General features: G+C 55.3%; 2 protein-coding genes across 5 annotated transcripts in view; one reads left to right on the top strand and one right to left on the bottom strand.

The window, feature by feature from the left end:
- LOC140912448 (coronin-1B) overlaps positions 1-10045 on the top strand; it is a 29257-nt gene extending 19212 nt beyond the window's left edge. Inside the window, exon 11 of the mRNA XM_073346859.2 lies at positions 9055-10045. Coding sequence (XP_073202960.1) covers positions 9055-9627 — 573 coding nt within the window. The 3' untranslated portion in view covers positions 9628-10045. The remainder of the gene's footprint in view (positions 1-9054) is intronic.
- A 681-nt stretch (positions 10046-10726) lies between these two features.
- On the bottom strand, positions 10727-18351 carry RPS6KB2 (ribosomal protein S6 kinase B2). 4 transcript variants are annotated; one of them, XM_073346854.2, is made up of 15 exons: positions 17870-18349; positions 16954-16988; positions 16570-16690; positions 15824-15892; positions 15585-15732; positions 15273-15330; positions 14244-14344; positions 14064-14154; positions 13820-13910; positions 13405-13512; positions 12952-13014; positions 12535-12612; positions 11940-12047; positions 11732-11844; positions 10727-11296 (listed from the first exon to the last, which is right to left on the bottom strand). In XM_073346854.2, the coding sequence occupies exons 1-15, from the start codon at positions 17939-17941 to the stop codon at positions 11125-11127; spliced, it is 1428 nt and encodes a 475-aa protein (XP_073202955.1). In that variant the 5' UTR covers positions 17942-18349; the 3' UTR covers positions 10727-11124. The 4 variants fall into 4 exon arrangements, with proteins under 4 accessions (XP_073202955.1, XP_073202956.1, XP_073202957.1 ...); XM_073346855.2 differs by lacking the exon at positions 17870-18349 and adding an exon at positions 17411-17823; XM_073346858.2 differs by having other exon boundaries at positions 11210-11296; positions 11705-11844; positions 17870-18351.
- Between the last annotated feature and the right edge of the window lie 3621 nt (positions 18352-21972).

Raw genomic sequence — 21972 nt, 5'->3', positions numbered from 1 at the left:
CTCCCTCCCAGAGCCCACACACCCTCCTGCACACCAACCCCCTGCCCCAGCCTAGAACCTCCTCCTGCATCCAAACTCCCTCCCAGAGCCCGCACCCCTCACTCCCTCCTGCCCCCCAACCTCCTGCCCCAGCCCAGTGAATGTGAGTGAGGGCTGGGGAGAGCGAGGGACAAAGGGAGGGTGGATGGAGTGCCTGGGGCAGGGCGGGTAAGGGGTGGGGAAGGGGTTGTTTGGGTTTGTGTGATTAGACAGTTGGCAACCCTACCCTCCAGTGTCAACCCACAGCCCCCCACACCCAAACCTGACCTCCCCCTCAGCTCTGCCTAACATCCCCCCATGCTATCCACAGCCCCCTGCACCCAACCCTGGGCTTCCCACCTCAGCCCTGCCTAATGCCCACCAGTGCCAACCTGCAGCCCCCTGCACCCAACCCTGAGCTCCCCACATATACACCCTGTCTAACGCCCCCCCCGTGCCGACCCGCAGCCCTGTGCACCCAACTCTGAACTCACCACACCCTAACACCCCACTCCATCCCCAGCACCCACCTTAGGCTCCCCCACCTCAGCCCTGCCTAATGCCCCCCCAGTGCCAATCTGCAGGCCCTGCACCCAACCCTAGGCTCCCCACAAACACCCTGCCCAACACCCCCAGCCCTTGTTAATCTAAGCTGAGATTCCCTCAGTACTTCAATCAAAAACACTGTTTTAAGTAAAATATAAACCAGATTTATTTACTACAGAAAGATAGATTTAAATGATTATAAGTAACAGGCATAGAGATCAAAGTTGAATACATAAGAAATAAAAAAATCTCACAGTCTAAATTCTACAGAGTAAACAAGATTTGAATCAAGCAGTTTCTCACCCCACTGGATGTTTCAGGCAGTTTACAGTTTTTATTACACAGGGGGAATTTGCTTCCCAGCCTGGGACCAATCACCCCCGTTCAAAGACTTTGCTTTCCAAACGAGCTTCCAGGTGTTGCGATGTGGGAGGAGAGAGGCCAAGTGGTGATGTCATTGACCCTCACTTAGACTTTCTCTCCAGGTGCTAGAAAGATCCTTGCTGCGACATTGCGGTTAGGCAGCCCCCATTGCGTACGTGCCCTCTCTGAGGAGGCTCTGGGAGAGTGGATTCTTCTTGGTGTGCCATCAACTCGTACCTGGCTGGTCCTGATGTAAATTTGTCGTCAGTTGCTCCTTTGTTGCCACTGAAAGGCTGGCTCTGTGCGTGTCCCGCTTACCACATATTTCAGTACCAAACATACAGTAATACTTCATAACTTCACATGCCATGATAGTACAGACAATCCAACCGAATAGCAATGTTCAATGGATCAAGACTTTATAAATGATACCGCACAAGGCATACCTTTTTTAAAATATCACAATCACCACTCGGTGGTGAATATGGGGGTCCAGGGTGCTACTTTGAGGTAGTTTCCCCTTCCATACAGTAGAACAGGTTTATTATGGTTTCTCTGCTCTAACAAGCTCCAAGTCTGTTTATAGGTATGAGCTGAAAAGCAGCATTACCACAGAGCTTCTTAACACATGGTTTGATCTTATTTACCACTCTGAGCATGTTCAAAAGCTTTTCCCAAAAATCATGCATATTGCACCTTTTCATCAGGCTTACCATCAGCCCCAAATTCTTTATCACAAGGTTTACCATTAGCATCAAAATTTTTATCAGGAGGTTTAAGAGCAGCACCAAACCCTTTATCACAGATGGGCATTTACAAGTAGCTCTGTCATATCCTGCCCTCTATTTAGACAGTCTGGTTTGTTCAACACCCATTGTGTCTTTCAACTCCTTCCTGAACCTTAGCATGTGTTCAGTTACTGGCTTTTCTTTCTCTTCAGTATGGGTTCTCAATCCATTCATATCTTCGGGGCTTTAGAATCATAGAATATCAGGGTTGGAAGGGACCTCAGGAGGTCATCTAGTCCAACCCCCTGCTCAAAGCAGGACCAATCCCCAACTAAATCATCCAGCCAGGGCTTTGTCACGCCTGACCTTAAAAACTTTTAAGGAAGCAAATTCCACCACCTCCCTAGGTAACGCATTCCAGTGTTTCACCACTCTCCGAGTGAAAAAGTTTTTCCTAATATCCAACCTAAACCTCCCCCACTGCAACTTGAGACCATTACTCCTCATTCTGTCATCTGCTATCACCGAGAACAGTCTAGATCCATCCTCTTTGGAACCCCCTTTCAGGTATTGAAAGCAGCTATCAAATCCCCCCTCATTCTTCTCTTCCGCAGACTAAACAATCCCAGTTCCCTCAGCCTCTCCTCATAAGTCATGTGTTCCAGTCCCCTAATCATTTTTGTTGCCCTCCGCTGGACGTTTTCCAATTTTTCCACATCCTTCTTGTAGTGTGGGGCCCAAAACTGGACACAGTACTGCAGATGAGGCCTCACCAATGTCGAATAGAGGGGAACGACCACGTCCCTCAATCTGCTGGAAATGCCCCTACTTATATATCCCAAAATGCCATTGGCCTTCTTGGCAACAACGTCACACTGTTGATTCATATCCAACTACTTGTCCACTGTAACCCCTACATCCTTTTCTGCAGAACTGCTGCCTAGCCATTCGGTCCCTAGTCTGTAGCGGTGCATGGGATTCTTCCGTCCTAAGTGCAGGGCTCTGCACTTGTCCTTGTTGAACCTCATCATATTTCTTTTGGCCCAATCCTCTAATTTGTCTAGGACCCTCTGTACCCTATCCCTACCCTCCAGCGTATCTACCTCTCCTCCCAGTTTAGTGTCACCTGCAAACTTGCTGAGGGTGCAATCCACACCATCCTCCAGATCATTAATGAAGATACTGTACAAAACCGGCCCCAGGACCGACCCTTGGGGCACTCCACTTGATACCAGCTGCCAACTAGACATGGAGCCCTTGATCACTACCCGCTGAGCCCGACAATCTAGCCAGCTTTCTATCCACCTTATCATCCATTCATCCAGCCCATACTTCTTTAATTTGCTAGCAAGAATACTGTGGGAGACCATGTCAAAAGCTTTATTAAAGTCAAGGAACAACACGTCCACCGCTTTCCCCTCATCCACAGAGCCAGTTATCTCATCATAGAAGGCAATTAGATTAGTCAGGCATGACTTGCCCTTGGTGAATCCATGCTGACTGTTCCTGATCACTTTCCTCTCCTCTAAGTGCTTCAGAACTGATTCCTTGAGGACCTGCTCCATGATTTTTCTAGGGACTGAGGTGAGGCTGACTGCCCTGTAGTTCCCAGGATCCTCCTTCTTCCCTTTTTTAAAGATGGGCACTACATTAGCCTTTTTCCAGTCGTCCAGGACTCCCCCAATCACCAGGAGTTTTCAAAGATAATGGCCAATGGCTCTGCAATCACATCTGCCAACTCCTTTAGCACTCTCGGATGCAACGCATCCGGCCCCATGGACTTGTGCTCGTCCAGCTTTTCTAAATAGTCCCGAACCACTTCTTTCTCCGCAGAGGGCTGGTCACCTCCTCCCCAAGCTGTGCTGCCCAGTGCAGTAGTCTGGGAGCTGACCTTGTTCGTGAAGACAGAGGCAAAAAAAAAGCACTGAGTACTTTAGCTTTTTCCACATCCTCTGTCACTAGGTTGCCTCCCTCATTCAATAAGGGGCCCACACTTGCCTTGACTTTCTTCTTGTTGCTAACATACCTGAAAAAACCCTTCTTGTTACTCTTAACATCTCTTGCTAGCTGCAAGGTTCCTGGACTCAGCTTCTTGGCTGTTACAGGCATGGGAGCTGCATCTCGACTTGATTTTTCACAAGCATATAAAGATGGGTGTCCTAAAAAACTGGGACCTGGATTGGAGTACCTCCATCACCCCTTTCCCTGAGAAATTAGCTATGTGACTGCCAGGTGTGATTTGGCCTTCCTGATTTCACTCCTGCATGCCCGAACAATATTTTTATACCTTCCCTGCTCATTTGTCCAATCTTCCACTTCTTGTAAGCTTCTTTTTTGTGTTCAAGATCAGCAAGGATTTCACTGTTAAGCCAAGCTGGTCGCCTGCCATATTTACTGTTCTTTCTACACTTCGGGATGGTTTGTCCCTGTAACCTCAATAAGGATTCTTTAAAATACAGCCAGCTCTCCTGGACTCCTTTCCCCCTCATGTGATTCTCCCAGGGAATCCTGCCCATCAGTTCCCTGAGGTTGTCAAAGTCTGCTTTTCTGCAGTCCAGGGTCCGTATTCTGCTGCTCTCCTTTCTTTCCTGTGTCAGGATCCTGAACTCGACCATCTCATGGTCACTGCCTCCCAGGTTCCCATCCACTTTGGTACTCCACAGTCTGGTGAGGTAAGGATGTAAGGGGATTCTGCATTTTGGCTGGTCCTGTGTCAGCTGTCTCCCAACCTCAATATGTCCATATGCAAGAAATCCATCTCCTCTTCTGGTTTTTACCCTGTGTTCCCCACTCCTAGCACTGGGAACTTCCCCACCCCCTTTTCTTAGGCATTCATGATTTGTGTCTCTAGGTTACAATTGCTTGCTCATTAGTCAGACACACCTTTTTCCAGCAGCTCTCCGTCAGCTGCTTTTTGTGTCTTACCAGCCTCTCTCCTCTGCCAGCTGAGTGATTTGCATGCTCACAAACATTGCCTGGAAGGTTCCTGGACTCAGCTTCTTGGCTGTTACAGGCATGGGAGCTGCATCTCGACTTGATTTTTCACAAGCATATAAAGATGGGTGTCCTAAAAAACTGGGACCTGGATTGGAGTACCTCCATCACCCCTTTCCCTGAGAAATTAGCTATGTGACTGCTATGCTCTGAAAGGCCAGTTACACAGTCCCCTCTTTGAACCTAAGTTACAGGCAGCATGCCTGGGTGCACAGATGCTGAATCAGCCACTCAGTCCTGGGCATCCTCTCTCAAGTGACCAGTGAGGCAATATCCATGTGCTCCCACTATTCTTTCCCCATTTTCCTTCTCTGGCGTCCCCTCTTGGACACATCTCTCTAAGCTCTCTAGAGCAGAATCTATCCCTTGTATAGCTGCAAAGGGCTCACAGCTAATGGCTGGAACAGTTTTCTCAGTGCCAGGCATTCCACCCCTCTCCCTTCCTGAAGAGGTGCTGCCTTCAGCTGTGGTGCAGGAGCTGGTCTCAATCCCCCCCCCCCATGAATCATATTACTTCCCTTTGCTACAGAGGATTCAAAGAGATTTTCTCCCTTTCCTTCAGCAGGTTCTGGGACTATACTCTTTCCCCCTGAGGTCCCAGCAAAATATTCCTTCTTGTTCCAGGCTACAACAATCTGAGCTATATGGAAAAAATCATTGCCAGTAACCATGTCAATGGGGATATCATCCACTACTCCTACCTTTAATGCAGTTTCTAACCCATCAGTTTCAATGTGCCTTATAGCCAAAGGCACAAGAGTCTAGAAACCTCCTACTAATAAAAGCTCTGCCATCTGTCCTGGCCATGTCTTATCATCTCAAATTACATTCGAATTAACCACAGAAATCTCTGCACCTGTATCTTCCCATCCTACATTTTCCCTGCCATTAATTTTGACAACCTTTATGTGTTCCACGCCTGCATCTGCAGAGGCCAGTCCCATAAAATCAGTGTGAAAAGAGCCAGGTGCCCCAGAGGCTCCTGTGTGGAGGACAGCAGCATCAACAAGGGCTCCTTGCTGCCTGCTTCCTCCCCGCACAGGGCACTCATTTCTCAGGTGATCAGTGGAATTACTATGATAGCACCTTTTGGGCTCGTCTAGTTTCACTGAAGGTTTGGGATGGGGATTAGAAGAATTGTTTTGGGGTGGTGAGTGCCCAGCCTCCCACTTTCTTCCCAGGGGCAAAATGAGATTCTCCCATCCCACCAAGGTTTAAACCCTCCACCCCAACCCTTTCTGTGACTTACTCTGAATAGGTTTCAGAGTAGCAGCCATGTTAGTCTGTATCCGCAAAAAGAAAAGGAGGACTTGTGGCACCTTAGAGACTAACAAATTTAATTGAGCATAAGCTTTCTTGGGCTAAAACCCACTTCATCAGGTGCATGCAGTGGAAAATACAGTAGGAAGATTATAAACAGAGAGAAAGAGAGAGAGAGAGAGAACACATGAAAAAATGGGGGTTGCCATACCAACTCTTAACAAGATCATTCAGTTATCACTGCAAAAGTTCTTTTTCTCCTGCTGATAATAGCCCACCTTAATTGATTGGTCTCTTTAAGAGTTGGTATGGCAACCCCCATTTTTTCATGTTCTCTGTATATATCTATCTTCCTACTGTATTTTCCAATGCATGCATCCGATGAAGCAGGCCCCAGCCCATGAAAGCCTATGCCCAACAAACCTGCTAGTCTCGAAAGTGCCACAAGCACTCCTCATTCCTTCTGCTGATACAGACGAACACAGCTATTACTCTGAAACCTGTAGTTATATGGTGAGTTATACTACTCAGACTGGAAGCAAATTTAAAATGAGCACAGAGAAAATCTCTTAACCTTAGTCCATTCCTAGGCTAAAGGGAGCTACAAGAACTGGAAATTGTACAAACCCAACCATCTTACACTCTTCACATCATTATCTATTTGTTTGCAATACAGTAGGAAGATAGAGAACATGACAAATGGGGGTTGCCATACCAACTCTTAACGGGACCAATCAAATAAGGTGGGCTATTATCAGCAGGAGAAAAAAAAACTTTTGTAGTGATAATCAGTGGATCTCGTTAAGAGTTGGTAGGGCAACCCACATTTTTTCATGTTCTCTGTGTGTACATCTTCCTACTGTATTTTCCACTGCATGCATCTGATGAAGTGGGCTTTAGCCCAAGAAAGCTTATGCTCAAATATATTTGTTAGTCTCTAAGGTGCTACAACTCCTCCTTTTCCTTTCACTCTGAATAGATGTCTGGGTCTGCTCAAAGCCATCAGATAGAGATGCCATCTCATCCAGTTTGCACGTTTTTATCCCACAGACACTGTTTGACATCATCTTTATATATGCCTAGGAAATGCTCCTGAGCAACAAGGTCAAACATTTGTTCAAAACTTTCAACAGCTTTCCCCCTCGCCCATTTTCCCATTAGATCTTTCAACCTGTTTATATATTCTCCATTACTCATACCAGCATTTCTCTTAAGATTTCTAAATGTCACTCTGTTTCAGTGGTAATCTGAAATCATTTTGAAAGGTTTTTTGAATTTACGGTAACCTAAAGCATCCTGAATTGGCATTTCATTGGAGTATTAAGAGCTTTACCAGTTAACTTTTCAATCGGGGACGGGGGACAGACTTTCTTGTGATCAGGAATCACATGAGCTGCACACAGGCTCTGAAAAGTAGTAAAATATTCTGTGATATCACCCATCTCCTTATGTGCAGTACATAACTGCTCCCATTTGTGGATTTTGGGAGAGATGGGGATCAGTGGGGTTAGATGATTCTGGTTCTGCTTTTCTAGCAAGTCCAGTTGGAGTTTTCAATCTCTAGCCTTCCTCAGCCTCCTTGTTTTTCAGCTCTAGAGTTCCTTGATGTCCTGTGTCCTCTCTGGCAGCCTGTTTCCCTTTCTCCCCGGTTCTTTCATTTTCAACCGATGCTCAGTTTCTTTCTTTTTCTGCTACCTGTAGTCTGTACAGCTCTAACCTGGCAACTGTGTCACTCACTCATTTTTATGCCTTTCTGCTCCTATTTCCCTTTCCCAAAATATGCAAACACAAAATAATAAACTTGTAATTCTTTCTTGACCGCATTGAGGCAGCCTTAAAGTCTCACTTAAAATCTCTACACCAGTGTCAGAAGTGCAAATCTTGGTCAGAACAAGCTGTGCATTTCATCCTGCTCATTGTGTCACAGAGACAGGATTCCTGGGGTATAACCTGGAACTTTAGGACCACTGTGCCCCCTTAACTCTATAACCTGGGCTGTTTCTCACAAGGCTATGCCAGTGACAAGCAGCAAACCCCTCCACTTACTGTGATCACTCAGCCAACAGCACGTTTTGCTCATCCAGCTAAACTGTATGAATGCTCTCTAAGTCACTCATGAATTGTACAAATCACCCTAGCCTCCAGCTTGCACCCCAGAAATATAGCATCTTACACTGCTCAAGACTTCCTTGGACAGTGCAAGCCCATTAATTAGCTTGCCACTCCAACAAAGGGTAGTGGATATGCATCAGCCGCTGTTAACCTGAGATTCCCCCAGCACTTCAACCAAAAACACACTGTTTTAGGTAAAATCTAAAACAGATTTATTTACTACAGAAAGATTTAAGTGATTATAAGAAGCAGGCACAGAAATCAAAGTTGGTTATGTAAGAAATAAAAAAACCTCGCAGTCTAAATTCTACAGACTAAGCAAGATTCGAATCAAGCAGTTTCTCACCCCACTGGATGTTTCAGGCAGTTTACAGTTTTTATTACACAGGGGGAATTTGCTTGCTAGCCTGGGATCAATTTCCCCCATTCAAAGACTTTGCTTTCAAAATGATCTTCCAGGTTTTGAGAGGGGGGAGGAAAGAGGCCAAGTGGTGATGTCATTGACCCTCACTTAGACTTTCTCTCCAGGTGCTAGAAAGATCCTTGCTGTGACATGGAAGTTAGACAGCACCCATTGCATATGTGCCCTCTCTGAGGCATGTCTGGGAGAATGAATTCTTGACAGGACCAGCCAGACATGTCTTGGTGGCCTGATGTAAATCTGTCTTGTCAGTTTCTCCTTTGTTACCACTGAAGGCTGGCTGTGCACATGTTCCACTTACCACATATTTCAGTACCAAACATATAGCAATACTTCATAACTTCACATGCCATGATAGTACAGACAATCCAACTGAATAGCAATGTTCAATGGAACAATGATACTTCACAAGGTGTACTTTGCATAAAATATACCACAATCATATCCCAGTAGTGAATATGGAGTCCAGGGTGCCGTGTTACAGCAGCACAAACCAATTGTGTTGAGCATGGGGAAGGGGAATCCATGCAGTACCAAGGTTCCAGGCATGCCCACAAGCCTGGCACACCTGCAGGCAGTCATTAATCTCCTCGCCTTCCCCTCCTCCCCCAGCACTCCGCCATCCATGTCCCACAGGGGCTGCTCTCTGCAGGGCCGGTACTCCTGCTGCTTCCGGGAGCCGTGCTGGGCTCAGGCTCCAACCCAGACAGCAACTCCGTGACTGTGGTCCTCCTGGTCTTCCTGCTCCTGCTGCTGCTCCTGGTGCTGGCCCTGGCCTGGCGCAAGTTGAGCCATGATTCAGATGGCAGATATCACCCACGCCACCTGTGCCAGCCACACCGCCTGCTGGCAGCCCTGGCCAGGCGCTGGCATGAGCTGCGAGGGCAGGTGCCCCCTGAGAGGCACTGGCAAGGTGAGGATGAGGACGAGGACGAGGAGACCCTTCAGCAGGATGAGGAGGAAGGTGGAGGAGGGCAGGAGCAGCAGAGTGAGGAGGAGGGCACTGCTGTGCCAGAGGGGACCCCGCCCAGCGACGCCGCCGGGGGAGCCCTGGAAGAGGCAGGGGAAGCAGAGGGCGCCAGCGCTGGGGGCCTGCTCAGTGACCTGCACTCCTTCTCCGGGACCGCAGCCTGGGAGGACAGCACAGCGGAGGGAGGCAGCCGCCAGCATGTCACTGCCCTCTAGAGGAACTGAGGGAAGGACACGGACTACAGGGGGGACTGCAGCCCCCCACTTGCTCACTGGGGAGCAGCTGGAGTTGAACAACTGCTCCCAGCCCACCCCCGCAAAGAAGCTGGGATGAACTGCTCCGCCCACCCCACCCCTCCCTGCAGAGCTCTCCACCCCTTGCCATGGGGCTGCAATGGGGTCCCCTGCACCCCACCTCTCCCCCCCCACCACCCTCACAGCTGGAGAGCCAGCCAAAGCAAGGCCGGGAGCGCCCCCCCAGACTCTGCATTGACTCTAGCACCCCTCCCCTCCCCCCACTGCCTGCACCAGGATATGGGGTGTGACACTGGCATGAGTGTGTGGCTCCACTGCCACTGGGGAGCTGCTGATTGGCCCACAGGCAGCGCTACAGGCACCAATAAAGGGGCGGCATTGCTCACACCCTGGCACACTCTGCAGCTTCATTCACCCCAGCGGGGAACGCAGGGGGTGGGGCTGCATGGGGGCGCGGAACCCGCTGTGAACCACACCCCTGGAAGAAGGGGGAGGGAGAGTAACCCCAGCCTTCGGGCCTTAAGGAGGGCTCTCCAGGCCCCCCTGCCCCACAACATGAGGCTCTCCCACTGGACAATCCCCCGCACTGGCTACGCACCAGCTGGAGTGACCCCCACCCCCAAACACCATGGAGCAGCGGGCAAGGGGGTGGTGGCAAACTACCTCCCCTCCCCCAGCAACAAGAAGGGACGGCCACAGCACAGCCATACCCAGGCTTTAATTGGCACAGACCCAGCTGCAGAGAGGGGCTGCCTGCCCCGCAACCCACACACGGTGACATGGAGTACAGCAGACAAGCCAGCAACCCTCCTACCCAGAGGAGGCAGAGCGTGGTCGCTTCCCTAATACTCAGTACCCCACTGCCCCCCACACCCCATGCCTCTCCAGGCTCTGCTCCCCCACATACCCTGCTCCCCCAGGGTTCTGAGCCTCACCCCCCACACTGCCCCATCCCATCACCCTAACCCCCACCACACTCTGCACGATGCCCTTCTTCACACAGGCCCCCCCAGCCATGCTCTGCTCCCTCCCCAGCACACACTGACCCCCCCCCCCGACAACGCCCCTGCCATGCTCTACCCTGCATCCTCTGCTCTCCTCTAGCACTGACCCCCTCAAACCCAAAACATGATTTGTAGCAATAAAAACAGAGCACCAAGGAAAGGTTAAAAGCCCCGTGGGTGGGACCTGCAGCCCAGGGCGCCGCTCAGGACAAGCCCAGCAGCCCCTGCCCTCCACAGCTGGGGCTGCCCCACCCTCTGGAATTGCAGCCCCGACAAAGCATCTCCTCCTGAGTCCATCCAGGCTGGGGGCTCCCGATACCTCCCAGCCCCACTCAGCTGTCGGGGGCTATGTCCACTCCATGGGTCACCGACAGGCTGGGCACCTCCATGGGGAGCCTCCCACTGGCCCAAGCTGAGTCTCCTGCCCAAGCAGGGGCACCATGCCTGCCTCAAGCTACCTTGCCACCCGGCCCCGGCCCCCCTTCTGCTTCTTGGTGCCTGTTGATGTCTTGATAGGAAGGGGGGCCGTGCCCTCTGGTGGGGGCGGCAGCAGCGGCAGCCCTAGCTCCATGGGCTCCACCGCCAGGCTGGGCTTGAAGGCCTCGAAGGGAGAGAACTTCAACGGGCTGAAAGCAACAAGGAAACTGGGAGTGAGACCCCCACAGAGAGGGAGTGAGCCGGCCCCATCCCAACCCCCACAGGTGGCCAGGCCTGGGAACCCTGCAATCAACAGCCCCACGCCCCAATCCACAGCCCCCATCCCACCCCCTCCTCGGGAACATTGTGATCAACCCCAGGTCTTGGCACTACCTCCCTGCCCACCCAGATCCACAGCTCCAAATGGCAACACCATACAGAGAGAGGTGTATCTACTGCTGGGAAAGCCCAGGAAGGGGATGCTAGAGCCACTGCCCCCTAGAGGGGAAAGACCCCATATCCCACTCCCCATCCCTGAGTCAACCAGTTCCCCTAGGCTGGCGCCAGATCAGAGCCAGCGCCCCCTAGAGGGGAAAGGAGCCTTGCCTGTTGGTCACCTTGTTTGGAAGTGCCCCTAGCCGTACCTGACAGGCGTTCTGGGGCTGCTGTTGAGGCGGCGAGGGGAGCGCACCTTTGGCTGGAAGGAGAAGCCCTCCTTAATGCTCTCCAGCACCGACGGGGCCACATACGTGAAGCCCTGCAGAGAGCATGGAGGTCAGAGCAGCAGGGATGCCACAGTGCAAGCTCCACCCCCTCCCAGCTGAGACAGCACCCCCTGCTGGGAGTCCTTACCAGGAAGGCCTGGTTGGCACTCTCACTAATGGAGGCATCGTCAGGGCTGTCCACGGGCGTCTGACGAGTGAAGCGGGTGTCGAACTGGCTGACATCGTCATCCGATTGCTGCAGGGCAGGAGGGAGGGGGACAAAGAGGGGTCAACCCAGAACGGGAGGGGCAGCCTGGCATCAGCGCCATTTGCCAGTGGGGAGGATGGCAACCAGGCTTGCCACATAAAGGATCTGGCTTCCCCTTTGCCATCCAGGTTTTCCTCCCCGAGGGGGCTGGGAGCTGCAGGGCCCCATGGGGGCTGAGCGCCCTGCACAGCTGTCCTGGACATCTGGGTCCCATTCTCCAACACTGTCTCGGTCCACCTACCCGCAATCCTGGGAAGGCTGGGCTGCAAGGAGCCCTAGGTGTGAGTGCTCTGCACTGCCACCCAGGTGAGGGTGCTGGGAGCTGCGAGGTGAGACATCTATTGCCATATGGGAGAGAGCAAGGCAGGCCTGTGCTGGGCTCAGCCCAGGCTGGGCTGGGCAGGGCAAGCAAGGAGCAATGGGCTGGCTCTCTCCTGCCATTGATGAGTGGCTCAGGGCAAGGGCAGGGCAGTACCAGGCAGGGCCTGAAGGGTGGGTCCAGCTTGCGCGCCAGCAGCTCATCCCAGTTGACATGGCGAAAAAATGGCTGCTTCTGTAGGAACAGACATACAGGCAGGAGGTCAGAAGCCCAGCAGCTGCTCCCCCTCCCCTATTGCCCAGCATCTGCCCAGCTCAGGCCTGTGCCCTCCCCTGGGCTCCCCATGCAGACGCCCTCTGGTGCGGGGAGTCCTAGGCCCAGGAAGGCTATGGCAAGGCTTGGCACAGCCTCCACCCCCTGCCTAGAGCCATGGCACATGGAAGGGAGCCGCCTCCTGCCACTGACTCCGGTGTGCCCATGGGTGCAGGTAGGGGAGAGAATCCCCCTTTCAGAGCGCTGTGTACTGCCCCTTCTCCACCTCCAGAAGGCACCCTCCCACCCCACCCCACCTACCTGCACATCGGCTGCGTCGCCCGTCCCACCCCCAATCCTCTGGCTGGGGTTTCTCTTGAGGAACTGAAAAGAGAGAACGGAGTCAGGCCACCCCTCAGGGAGCACGGCCTGGCAGACATGGGGTGGGGGGCACTGTTTATATACACACACACACACACACACACACACACTAAAGGGTTCCCCCCTGCCCCCACCCTGATTCCACATCTAGTGGCAGCCATTTTGGTGAAACCCACACAAAAGCTCTGATCCAAGATCATGCCCTTCTGGTTCTGGGGCTGACAGGTCGGCAGCTGTGAGGAGCGGAAGGGAAGGAGATGGCAACAGCGTCAGACAGGGGCAGGTGCCAGTAACCATCTGGGGGCAGTGGCACCTCCTCATACAGGTCAGGAGCGTGAGGGGCAGCATCCTAATTGGGGGGGGGAGGGAGGAGAGGGCACATGCAAGCAGTACCTTCTTGAGTAGATCGCGGGCATCGGGGGTCAGGTAAGGTGGCAGCACCAGCTTCCCCTTGAGGATCTTGTCAATGGTTTTCTTCCGGTTCTCAGACGTAAAGGGCGGCTGCAAAGGAAGCACAGAGGGGGCTGAGCACCACGAAAAAGCGGGGGTCATGCTGGGAGAGGGGCATGACTCAGCATACCTCAGTGGGGCACAAGGGCCACTGAACCTAGTGCAGAACAAAGGTCTGGGCTGGGGTGGAGGGTGCAGAGTGAGGGACCGCGCTGGGGTGAGGGAAGGTGCCCTTTGGTGCAAAGGCTCATGGGACAGAGCAACAGCCAGGCCCAGCACTGTACCTGGAGAAAGGGAAAACCCTCAGCCTGCGGCTCCGGCCCCCCACCCCCATGTTAACAGCACAAGCAGAACTTGCCGATCCAGTGAGCATGTCGTACATCAAGGCCCCAAGGCTCCACCAGTCCACGGCCCGGTTGTGTCCACTCCGCATCAGGATCTCTGGAGCCCTAGGGGTGGCACAGACACCCTGAGCTGCTGGGCCAGCCACTCACCACCCCAAGGCCCCTAGGAGAGCAGTGCGAGGGGAAGGGCAGTGTCTCTGGGGCCGGGTCACACGAGGGAGCAGTGTGAGGGGAGGTGGGTGTCTCTGGGGCACCTACATGTACTCAATGGTCCCACAGAAGGTGTGGGTGACGGCTCCCTCATGGATCGACTCCTTGCACAGTCCGAAGTCCGTCAGCTTGATGTGCCCTGAGAGAGACGAGACCCCGTGGGTCAGACCTCCGGAGCCAGAGCTCTCTGGGCCCCACATCCAACCCCGCCGCCCCCGGGCTCCATACCTTGGCTATTCAACATGATGTTCTCTGGCTTCAGGTCCCGGTAGATGATGCCGTTGCAGTGCAGGTGGCCCAGGGCCAGCGTGATCTCGCTCAGGTAGAAGCTGCGGCACAAGCAGGAATGAAGCAGTCAGTACCACCTGAACACCCGCAGCTCGCGGGGGCGCTGCTCCCTGATGTGCCAGCCATGCAGCTCCCCCAGCAGAAGCAGCAGCTGACATGCCCAGTCAAACCAGGGGGATGGCTCCCACCATGCAGAAGAACTGGGCACTGCCCAGGGGAGCCAGTCAGGTCCTGGGAAATACTGTGGGCACCCCCATGGCACAAGAACCTCTTCACCACTCACAGACCAGTACAGCCCCCCTCTCCCAGGCTGGCTGGGCCCCAGCTGGCATTTCCTCTCTGCCTTCCTGTGCCCTCTCTCCTGCTTAGCTCTGCACCTGTGCATCCCATACCCGCCTCTCCTTGCTGGGACCCCCATGCTCCCCCCAGCCCATCTCTACCTCCTCCCAGCCTTTGCTTGTCTCCCGCTGGAGGAGGTTGGCTGCCATTTGAACCAGTAGCGACTGCCACTTTGTAACCAAGGATTGTGGCATTGACCATGGTGTCAGCAGGTCACAGTGAGCCTCAGGCTGCCCCTGGCAGTGTGCACAACGTGGGACGCTGAGCTGTGCCAGTTACTACGTATTGCAACCTGCTCCCATTCTCTGCTGCACACAAGCCCCTGCCTGCCTCAGGTTCTGGCGCCAGCAGGTTGGCTCTGCCTTGGTGCTCTGGCACGGGAGCACCGTCTGGCTTTAAACACAGCTCTGCACTCGGCACCAACTCAGTGATCCCTCTGAAGAGCCGCAGTCTGTGGTGTGTTTACACAATGGGAGCAGGTCGTTTCCACACAGACTTTGGTCAACACAGCAAGGGCGGGACGGGCACTGGGCTGGAGTTTAGGAGTCTACAAAAACAATCACAACACAGCCAGAGCACTGGCGGGGTGAGGGGGTGGGTTCTGTGCTCCCAGCTACTCCAGTCACTGACCATGCTGTGTCCTCCAGGAAAATGCCCTCACGCTCCAGCTGCATGAAGAGCTCTCCACCTGTAGACCCAAAACAAAGAGGTACCTGAGCTCCCCACACAGGTCCTGGCTCCTGCCCCACATCCCCCCACACCCAGAGAGGTCATGAGAGTAGAGAGGGGCCAGCTCTGGCCAGATTGCAGGCCGACAGCACTATACAGTCTCCAACAATACTGTGCTCACATAGGTCACTCACATGAAGCCTGCTCTCTCCCCTAGCCCTTGCTAGGGCCAAACCCTCCCAAGCCACCCCTGACCTCAGCCCTGCCCCATACCACTCAAGCACTCAAGGATGAGGTAGAGCTTGCCACCCGTCTGGAAGGCGTAGATCAGGTCCACGATGAAGGGGTGTTTGATGGCCTCCAGGATGTTCCTCTCAGCCTTGGTGTGAGCTGTGTCCTTGGCGTTGCAGGCGATCTTGGCCTGGGGGGAGACAGACAGAGAGAGGGGCATTAGGGTGCCAACAGGGGACATCTCCAAGCTCAGAAGCAGGAAGGGCTGGCCAGCTAGTTACCTTCTTCAGGACTTTCATGGCAAAGATCTTCCCAGCGTTGGTCCCCTGCACCTTCCGCACCTGGAACACCTGTGAGGGAAGAGAGGGGACTTTAGGGAGGGCGGTTGTACAGCTAGATCCCCACTGCCGTGCCAACGACAGGCAGGCAGCTTCCTCCAGCAACTCAGGGGACCATCTGGGAAGAGATGCCCCGATGGAAACAACATGACAGTATTCAGAAATGCAGCCACAGGGCCTTATGGGAGTTGTAGCTCAGCTGTCTCATGCAGCCCCTCTGTAAGCCAAGCTCCCCAATCACACTTACTTTCCCATGATGCACTGGGGCCATGCGAGAGCCACTTGGTGCCGCCTGTCCTTCGCAATAATTGAGTTCATGATGCATCCTGGGAGAGGTAGTCCAGCTAAGGAGCCAGGGCCAGGAGGCATTTGAAGTACATTACCCATGTGGCACCACAATGGTGTGTCAGAATTGAAATTTCTGATCAGTTCTCTCCACCAGACAAGTTACCCCCAAAACAGAGCCCTAGAGCAGGCCCTGGCAAGGGTCCCAGCACCCAATCCTTCCCTCCCACCCTTCTCGTTTTCCTCCATAGGGGTTTCTGCTAGCAGGGGTCCAGGAGAGAAACAGGGGTGAGTCAGTCCCACAGTGGCATCCCCCAGTACAGAGGGGTGTGTGCATAGGGAGGCACACACCCTTGCCCCCCACAGCTGGCCCCATCAGTCCGATTCCCCTGGCCCTTCCCTACCTTGCCGTAGCCACCCTTGCCCAGGACACGCAGCAGCTCGAAGCAGTGTGGCCCAATGCGCTCAGGGCCATTGTTGACGCTGCTCTCTGAGATCTCGATCTCCTCATAGTGCCCCACCGGCCTGAGGGAGATGGGCAGAGATGTGAGCAGGGAGCACATGCTGGAGACGCCGTAGGGAACAGGGAGGAAGAGCCACCCAGGGAGAGGACATACTGGACCAGTGATCAGCTGGGGGAAAGCCCCTGGGAATAGGGCAGGTTCTGGCTCCTGAGTGCCCACTCCCTCAGCTCAGGAAGGCTGGTTCGATTCATCAGCTCCCCAAAGAAAGAATGACATTTGTCGAAAGCCCCTGCCCCCACCCAGCCCCTTCCCTGGGCTACTTACTCCAGGCCATTCCCCCGCAGCTCCAAATCCATCTCCTAGGACAGAGGAGGGGAAATCAGACAAGCACACACTGACAATCCCCACAAGAACAAGGGGTCACAGGGATTAGGGGCAGTCTGCCAAGGGGCACAGGGGCTAGGGGCACCAGAACTAGGATCAGGCACTTGGAGTGTAAGGGGGCACCAGGGCTAGGAGCAGGCAGCCAGGGGTTGGGCATGGGGCAGAGGGGTGAGGTGTGTACCAGGGCTAGGAGCAGACTGCCTAAGAGTGCCAATGGGGTGTGGGGCACCAGTTTTCATGTCTGGCTGCTGGGAGGAGCCAGGCTTAAGGTCAGGCTGTGGAACAGCAAGGGGACAGGGAGACAACAGCCTCCCCAGGGGCAGGGTAAGGCGCTAGTTTCGCTGGGGTGTTATTAGTCACGGGTAACAAGGACGCTCCGTGATTGGAGTGCAGTCACCTTCTAAGGACATTGCTCATCATGCTGCCCAGAGTCACAGACTGTGGGGAGGTGGGACAAGACGCAGGGGGCCGAATCACTCACGCCCCTTCCTTGTGGAGCGTGGAAGAAAATCACATGCTACCTGGACACTGGAAGCAAGAGCAGAGGGAAGTGCTAAGGGGGGAGCGGGGGATAGGGGAGCACAAAAGCCCAGCGGGTGGGGAGGGGGGACTTCATATGGGGAACAGGTAGCAGGGTTGAGAAGCAGATTAGGGTGTCCTAGGGGGATATGGGGGTGTCCTGGGGGGAGCTGAGGAGCAGGTTGGGGGACCAGAGGTTCAGGCAGGGGATACATGGGTGCCCTGGAGGGCAAGTGGGGGCCCCTGGGAGACCAAGTTGGGGGGCCCAGCAGGGAAAAGATGGGGGCCCTGGGTGGGGGGGTCCCGGGCCGAGGCTCTGTCCACCCCCCGCTCTCACCGCCCCCAGCTCGGGCTCCTCCCCGTCGCTCCCCTCCTCGGTCTCCAGGTCGATGTCGAACACCCCGGCCATGGCGCCGGCGACAGCAGCGACGGCCCCGGGTTCCCCCGGCCGGGCCCCGCCCCCTCCTGCCCGGTGGCGCGTCACAGGCCTGCGCCCGCCACCGTCCCGGACCCCGAGCGCCGCGTGATGACGTCACCCAGGCTTCTGGGCCCCGGTTCGCGGAGGGGCTCGGGAAGGGAACGAGGAGCCTTGGGCAGCGCGGCGGCGAACGGGCTGCAGCGCGGGTCATCGGGCGCGCGAGACACGTCCAGAGGCCGCGAACCGGCGGAGCAAGAGGCGGGTTGACTCCGATGCGCTATTGTCAGCGGCAGGAAAAAACCTTTGGTCGGGAAGGGACCCAGCCGCGGGGGCCTCTGGGAAACGTGGCCCCGGGGTCGGAGCAGATGTATCCGTGCCCCTCCCGGGCCCCCCCCGCTCCCCTCCCCTGTGAGTCCCTTCCCGCGGGGGCCCCTCTTGCCTCCCCCCGGGGCCTTCCCCCCGGCCCCGCCACGCCCCCTCCCTGGGCGGGGCTCGCCTTGTTTTCCAGGCACGCCCCGGCCGGGAGTCACACGCCTGTCTGGCCCCACGGCACCCTGCTCCGCACATGCCGGGGGTCCTGTAACACGGGCTGGATTAACTCTCCTGTGGGGCCCCTGGGGGTTTGGGGTGCGGGAGGGGGCTCGGCTGGGTCAGGTGGTTGGGGGGCAGGTGGGGTCCGGGAGGGAGTTTGGGTGCGGGAGGGGGCTCGGCTGGGGCAGGTGGTTGGGGGGCAGGTGGGGTCCGGGAGGGAGTTTGGGTGCGGGAGGGGGCTCGGCTGGGGCAGGTGGTTGGGGACAGGTGGGGTCCGAGTGGGAGTTTGGGTGCGGGAGGGGGCTCGGCTGGGGCAGGTGGTTGGGGACAGGTGGGGTCCGGGAGGGAGTTTGGGTGCGGGAGGGGGCTCGGCTGGGGCAGGTGGTTGGGGGGCAGGTGGGGTCCGGGAGGGAGTTTGGGTGCGGGAGGGGGCTCGGCTGGAGCAGGTGGTTGGGGGGCAGGTGGGGTCCGGGAGGGAGTTTGGGTGCGGGAGGGGGCTCGGCTGGGGCAGGTGGTTGGGGGGCAGGTGGGGTCCGGGAGGGAGTTTGGGTGCGGGAGGGGGCTCGGCTGGGGCAGGTGGTTGGGGACAGGTGGGGTCCGAGTGGGAGTTTGGGTGTGGGAGGGGGCTCGGCTGGGGCAGGTGGTTGGGGGCAGGTGGGGTCCGAGTGGGAGTTTGGGTGTGGGAGGGGGCTCGGGTAGAGAGTTGAGGTCTCGGGTGCAGGCTCTGGCTAGGAGGCGCTTACCTTGGGCTGCTCCTGGTCGGTGGTGCAGCATGGCTAAGGCAAGATCCCTGTCTCCCATGGCTCCACGCTGCTCTGCTCCCCAAGGTGGCCGGCATGTGCGCTCTGCATGGTGCCAATGGGAGCTGGGGCAGCGTGCAGAGATTCCCTCATTGCCGCTCCCCTCGGGGTGTTCTAAGACTCGGGTACCGGTGTCAGGCCCATGGCACGGAGACTTGCCACGGGCGGGATGAAAAGAAGCCATGGACTGCATCCGGCCCTGCAGGGCCCCCGCCTTAGCCCGAGGCCGTGGGCTGCAGCATCTAAAGCCCCTGCATTAATCTGGCCCTGCCTGTAACAACAACAGACAGCCTGGGTGCCAATGCCGTGAGGCCTGCCGATCTAGCCCGGCAAAATCCAGGGCCAGGGCCATCCTTAGGCATACGCAGAATACACAGCTGCGTAGGGCACCATGTAATTTGTGGGGCACCAAATTTCGTGGTGCCCTAAGCAGCTGTATGCAGCTCTGGCTCCAGTGGCCAGCCCCATCCCCCAGTCAGCCCCCCTGCTCCGCCCCCACCCTGCCCCCATTCGACCCCTTTCCCCAAGCCCCTGCCCCACCCCGCTCCACCTCTTGCCGCCCCTGGTCTGCCCCCACCGCGCTCCCATTCCACCCTTCCCCCAAACCCCCTCCCCCGAATGACGCAGCCCACGGGATTAGCGGGGGTACTGGAGCTGGCAGAAGGGGTCGGTCCTGCCCCTGCACACACCAGCGGCAGCAGCGGGAAGCAGAGCGACCTGGCGCCAGCCTGCTCCACTCTGCCAGCTCCCAGCCACATTGCTCCGCTTCCCGCCACTGGTGAGTGCAGGGGTGGGCCTGACCCCTTCCTCCAAGCCCCCTCCCTCAAGCGACAGGGCTGGGAGCTGGGGGAGCAGAGCGGGCTGGGGCTGAGTCGCTTTGCTTTCTGCTGCCACCAGTGAGTGTGGGGGGGCCCCGACTCCTGCTGCCGGTGCCAGGCCCCCTGCTTATCCCCCACGCTGCTCTGGGCCCCCCACAGCTCCTGCCCCCATGGCCCTGCAGCCCTTGAGCACAGTCACACACACCCCCCTCATGGAGGGGCTGGTCCCCCAGTGGAGCAGCCACTTCCCCCGCGGGGGGCGGGGGTAGTTGCTCGGGCTACGTAGGGCACTGCCATAGGTAGGGATGGCCCTGGCCAGGGCCCAGTGGTGTCTAAGCGAGGGGTAACTGTGATGTTCCCCATGGTACAGTCTGGGTCTGAACAGCTCTGCTCTCTCAACTCTCCAACCTGGGATGCTTTGCTGTGAGAACAACCACTCCCGGTCTGCTCACGCACAGCCTCAAGCATGTAAAATCACTCCCTGATGATATGAGAGCTTCTAGCCAGCCGCTCCTGAATTATATTACAGAGAGACACCAGTAAATTCCCAGTCTCAGATTTGTCCCCAGAAATGTGCATCTTGTACTGCCCAGCTCTTTCCTTCTGGGCAGTACAAGCTCACAGAAAGTCTGTTACTTCATTCATAGAAAATGATATGCACAAACCCTCTTATCTCAAATGGAGTTTCCCAAACTGTTCAAACACACGCTGGTTTAGATAAAACAATGAAGCAAGTTTATTAACTACAGGAAGATAGATTAGTGATGACAAGTGATGAGGCATAAAAGTAAGAACTGGTTACAAAGCAATAAAAGGTAAAACACAAACTAATATGTAACTTAACAAGCAAAGTGAATTTAAAGCAAAAGATTTCTCTCACCGTATGCTTACAGCAGTCTGGCTGGATTCCTTCAGCGAGGACCCTCCCCCAGTTCAATGATGCTTCTTTTGTCTTTTAAGCATTATTGATAGAGATGAGGGGAGAGAGGTGATTTGAAGCCTCTGTTCCTTTTTTTTATATCTTTTCCTCCTCTTTGAGAATCATCTCCAGCTGGGGTTCAGGCGACAGCCAGTCTGTTTGTCAAGATGTAAATTTTTCACTCACACCTTTCTTCCTACCGAAGAATGGCTGATTTAACTAGGTGATAGTCCATTTGATTGTGTGTACTATCATTATATGTGAAGTTATGAAGTTTTGCTATGTGTGTGGTACTGAAATGTGTTATGAGGTTGGGGAAAGCCCACAGCCAGCCTTTCAATGGCAACAAAGGAGCTGCTAGTAAGACAGATTTACATTAGAACCAGCCCGTCAGTTGTTGATGACTCCTCAGAGAAGGCATGTATGCAATGGGGGCTGCTTAGCACCTAAGTCACAGCCAGGATCTTTCTAGCCCCTGGAGAGAAAGTATAAGTGAGGATTGCTGACATCACTGCTTGGCCACTCTGCTCCCCCATAGAATCATAGGACTGGAAGGGATCTTGAGAGGTCATCTAGTCCAGTCCCCTGCACTTATTGCAGGACTAAGTATTATCTAGATCAGTGGTTCTCAAACTAGGGCTGCTGCTTGTTCGGGGAAAGCCCCTGGTGGGCCAGGCTGGTTTGTTTACCTGCTGCATCTGCCGGTTTGGCCGAACGGAGCTCCCACTGGCCGCGGTTTGCCATTCTAGGCCAATGGGGGCTGCAGGAAGTGGCGCAGGCCGAGGGATGTGCTGGCCACCCTTCCTGCAGCCCCCATTGGCCTGGAGCAGCAAACCGCGGCCAGTGGGAGCCACGAACAGCTGAACGTGCGGACATGGCAGGTAAACAAACCATCCCGTCCCGTCAGGGGCTTTCCCTGAACAAGTGGCGGCCCTAGTTTGAGAACCACTGATC

This window comes from Lepidochelys kempii, chromosome 6 (genome assembly GCF_965140285.1).
Source record: "Lepidochelys kempii isolate rLepKem1 chromosome 6, rLepKem1.hap1, whole genome shotgun sequence".
NCBI lineage: Eukaryota > Metazoa > Chordata > Testudines > Cheloniidae > Lepidochelys > Lepidochelys kempii.
This window is presented reverse-complemented; position numbering and strand designations above follow the sequence as displayed.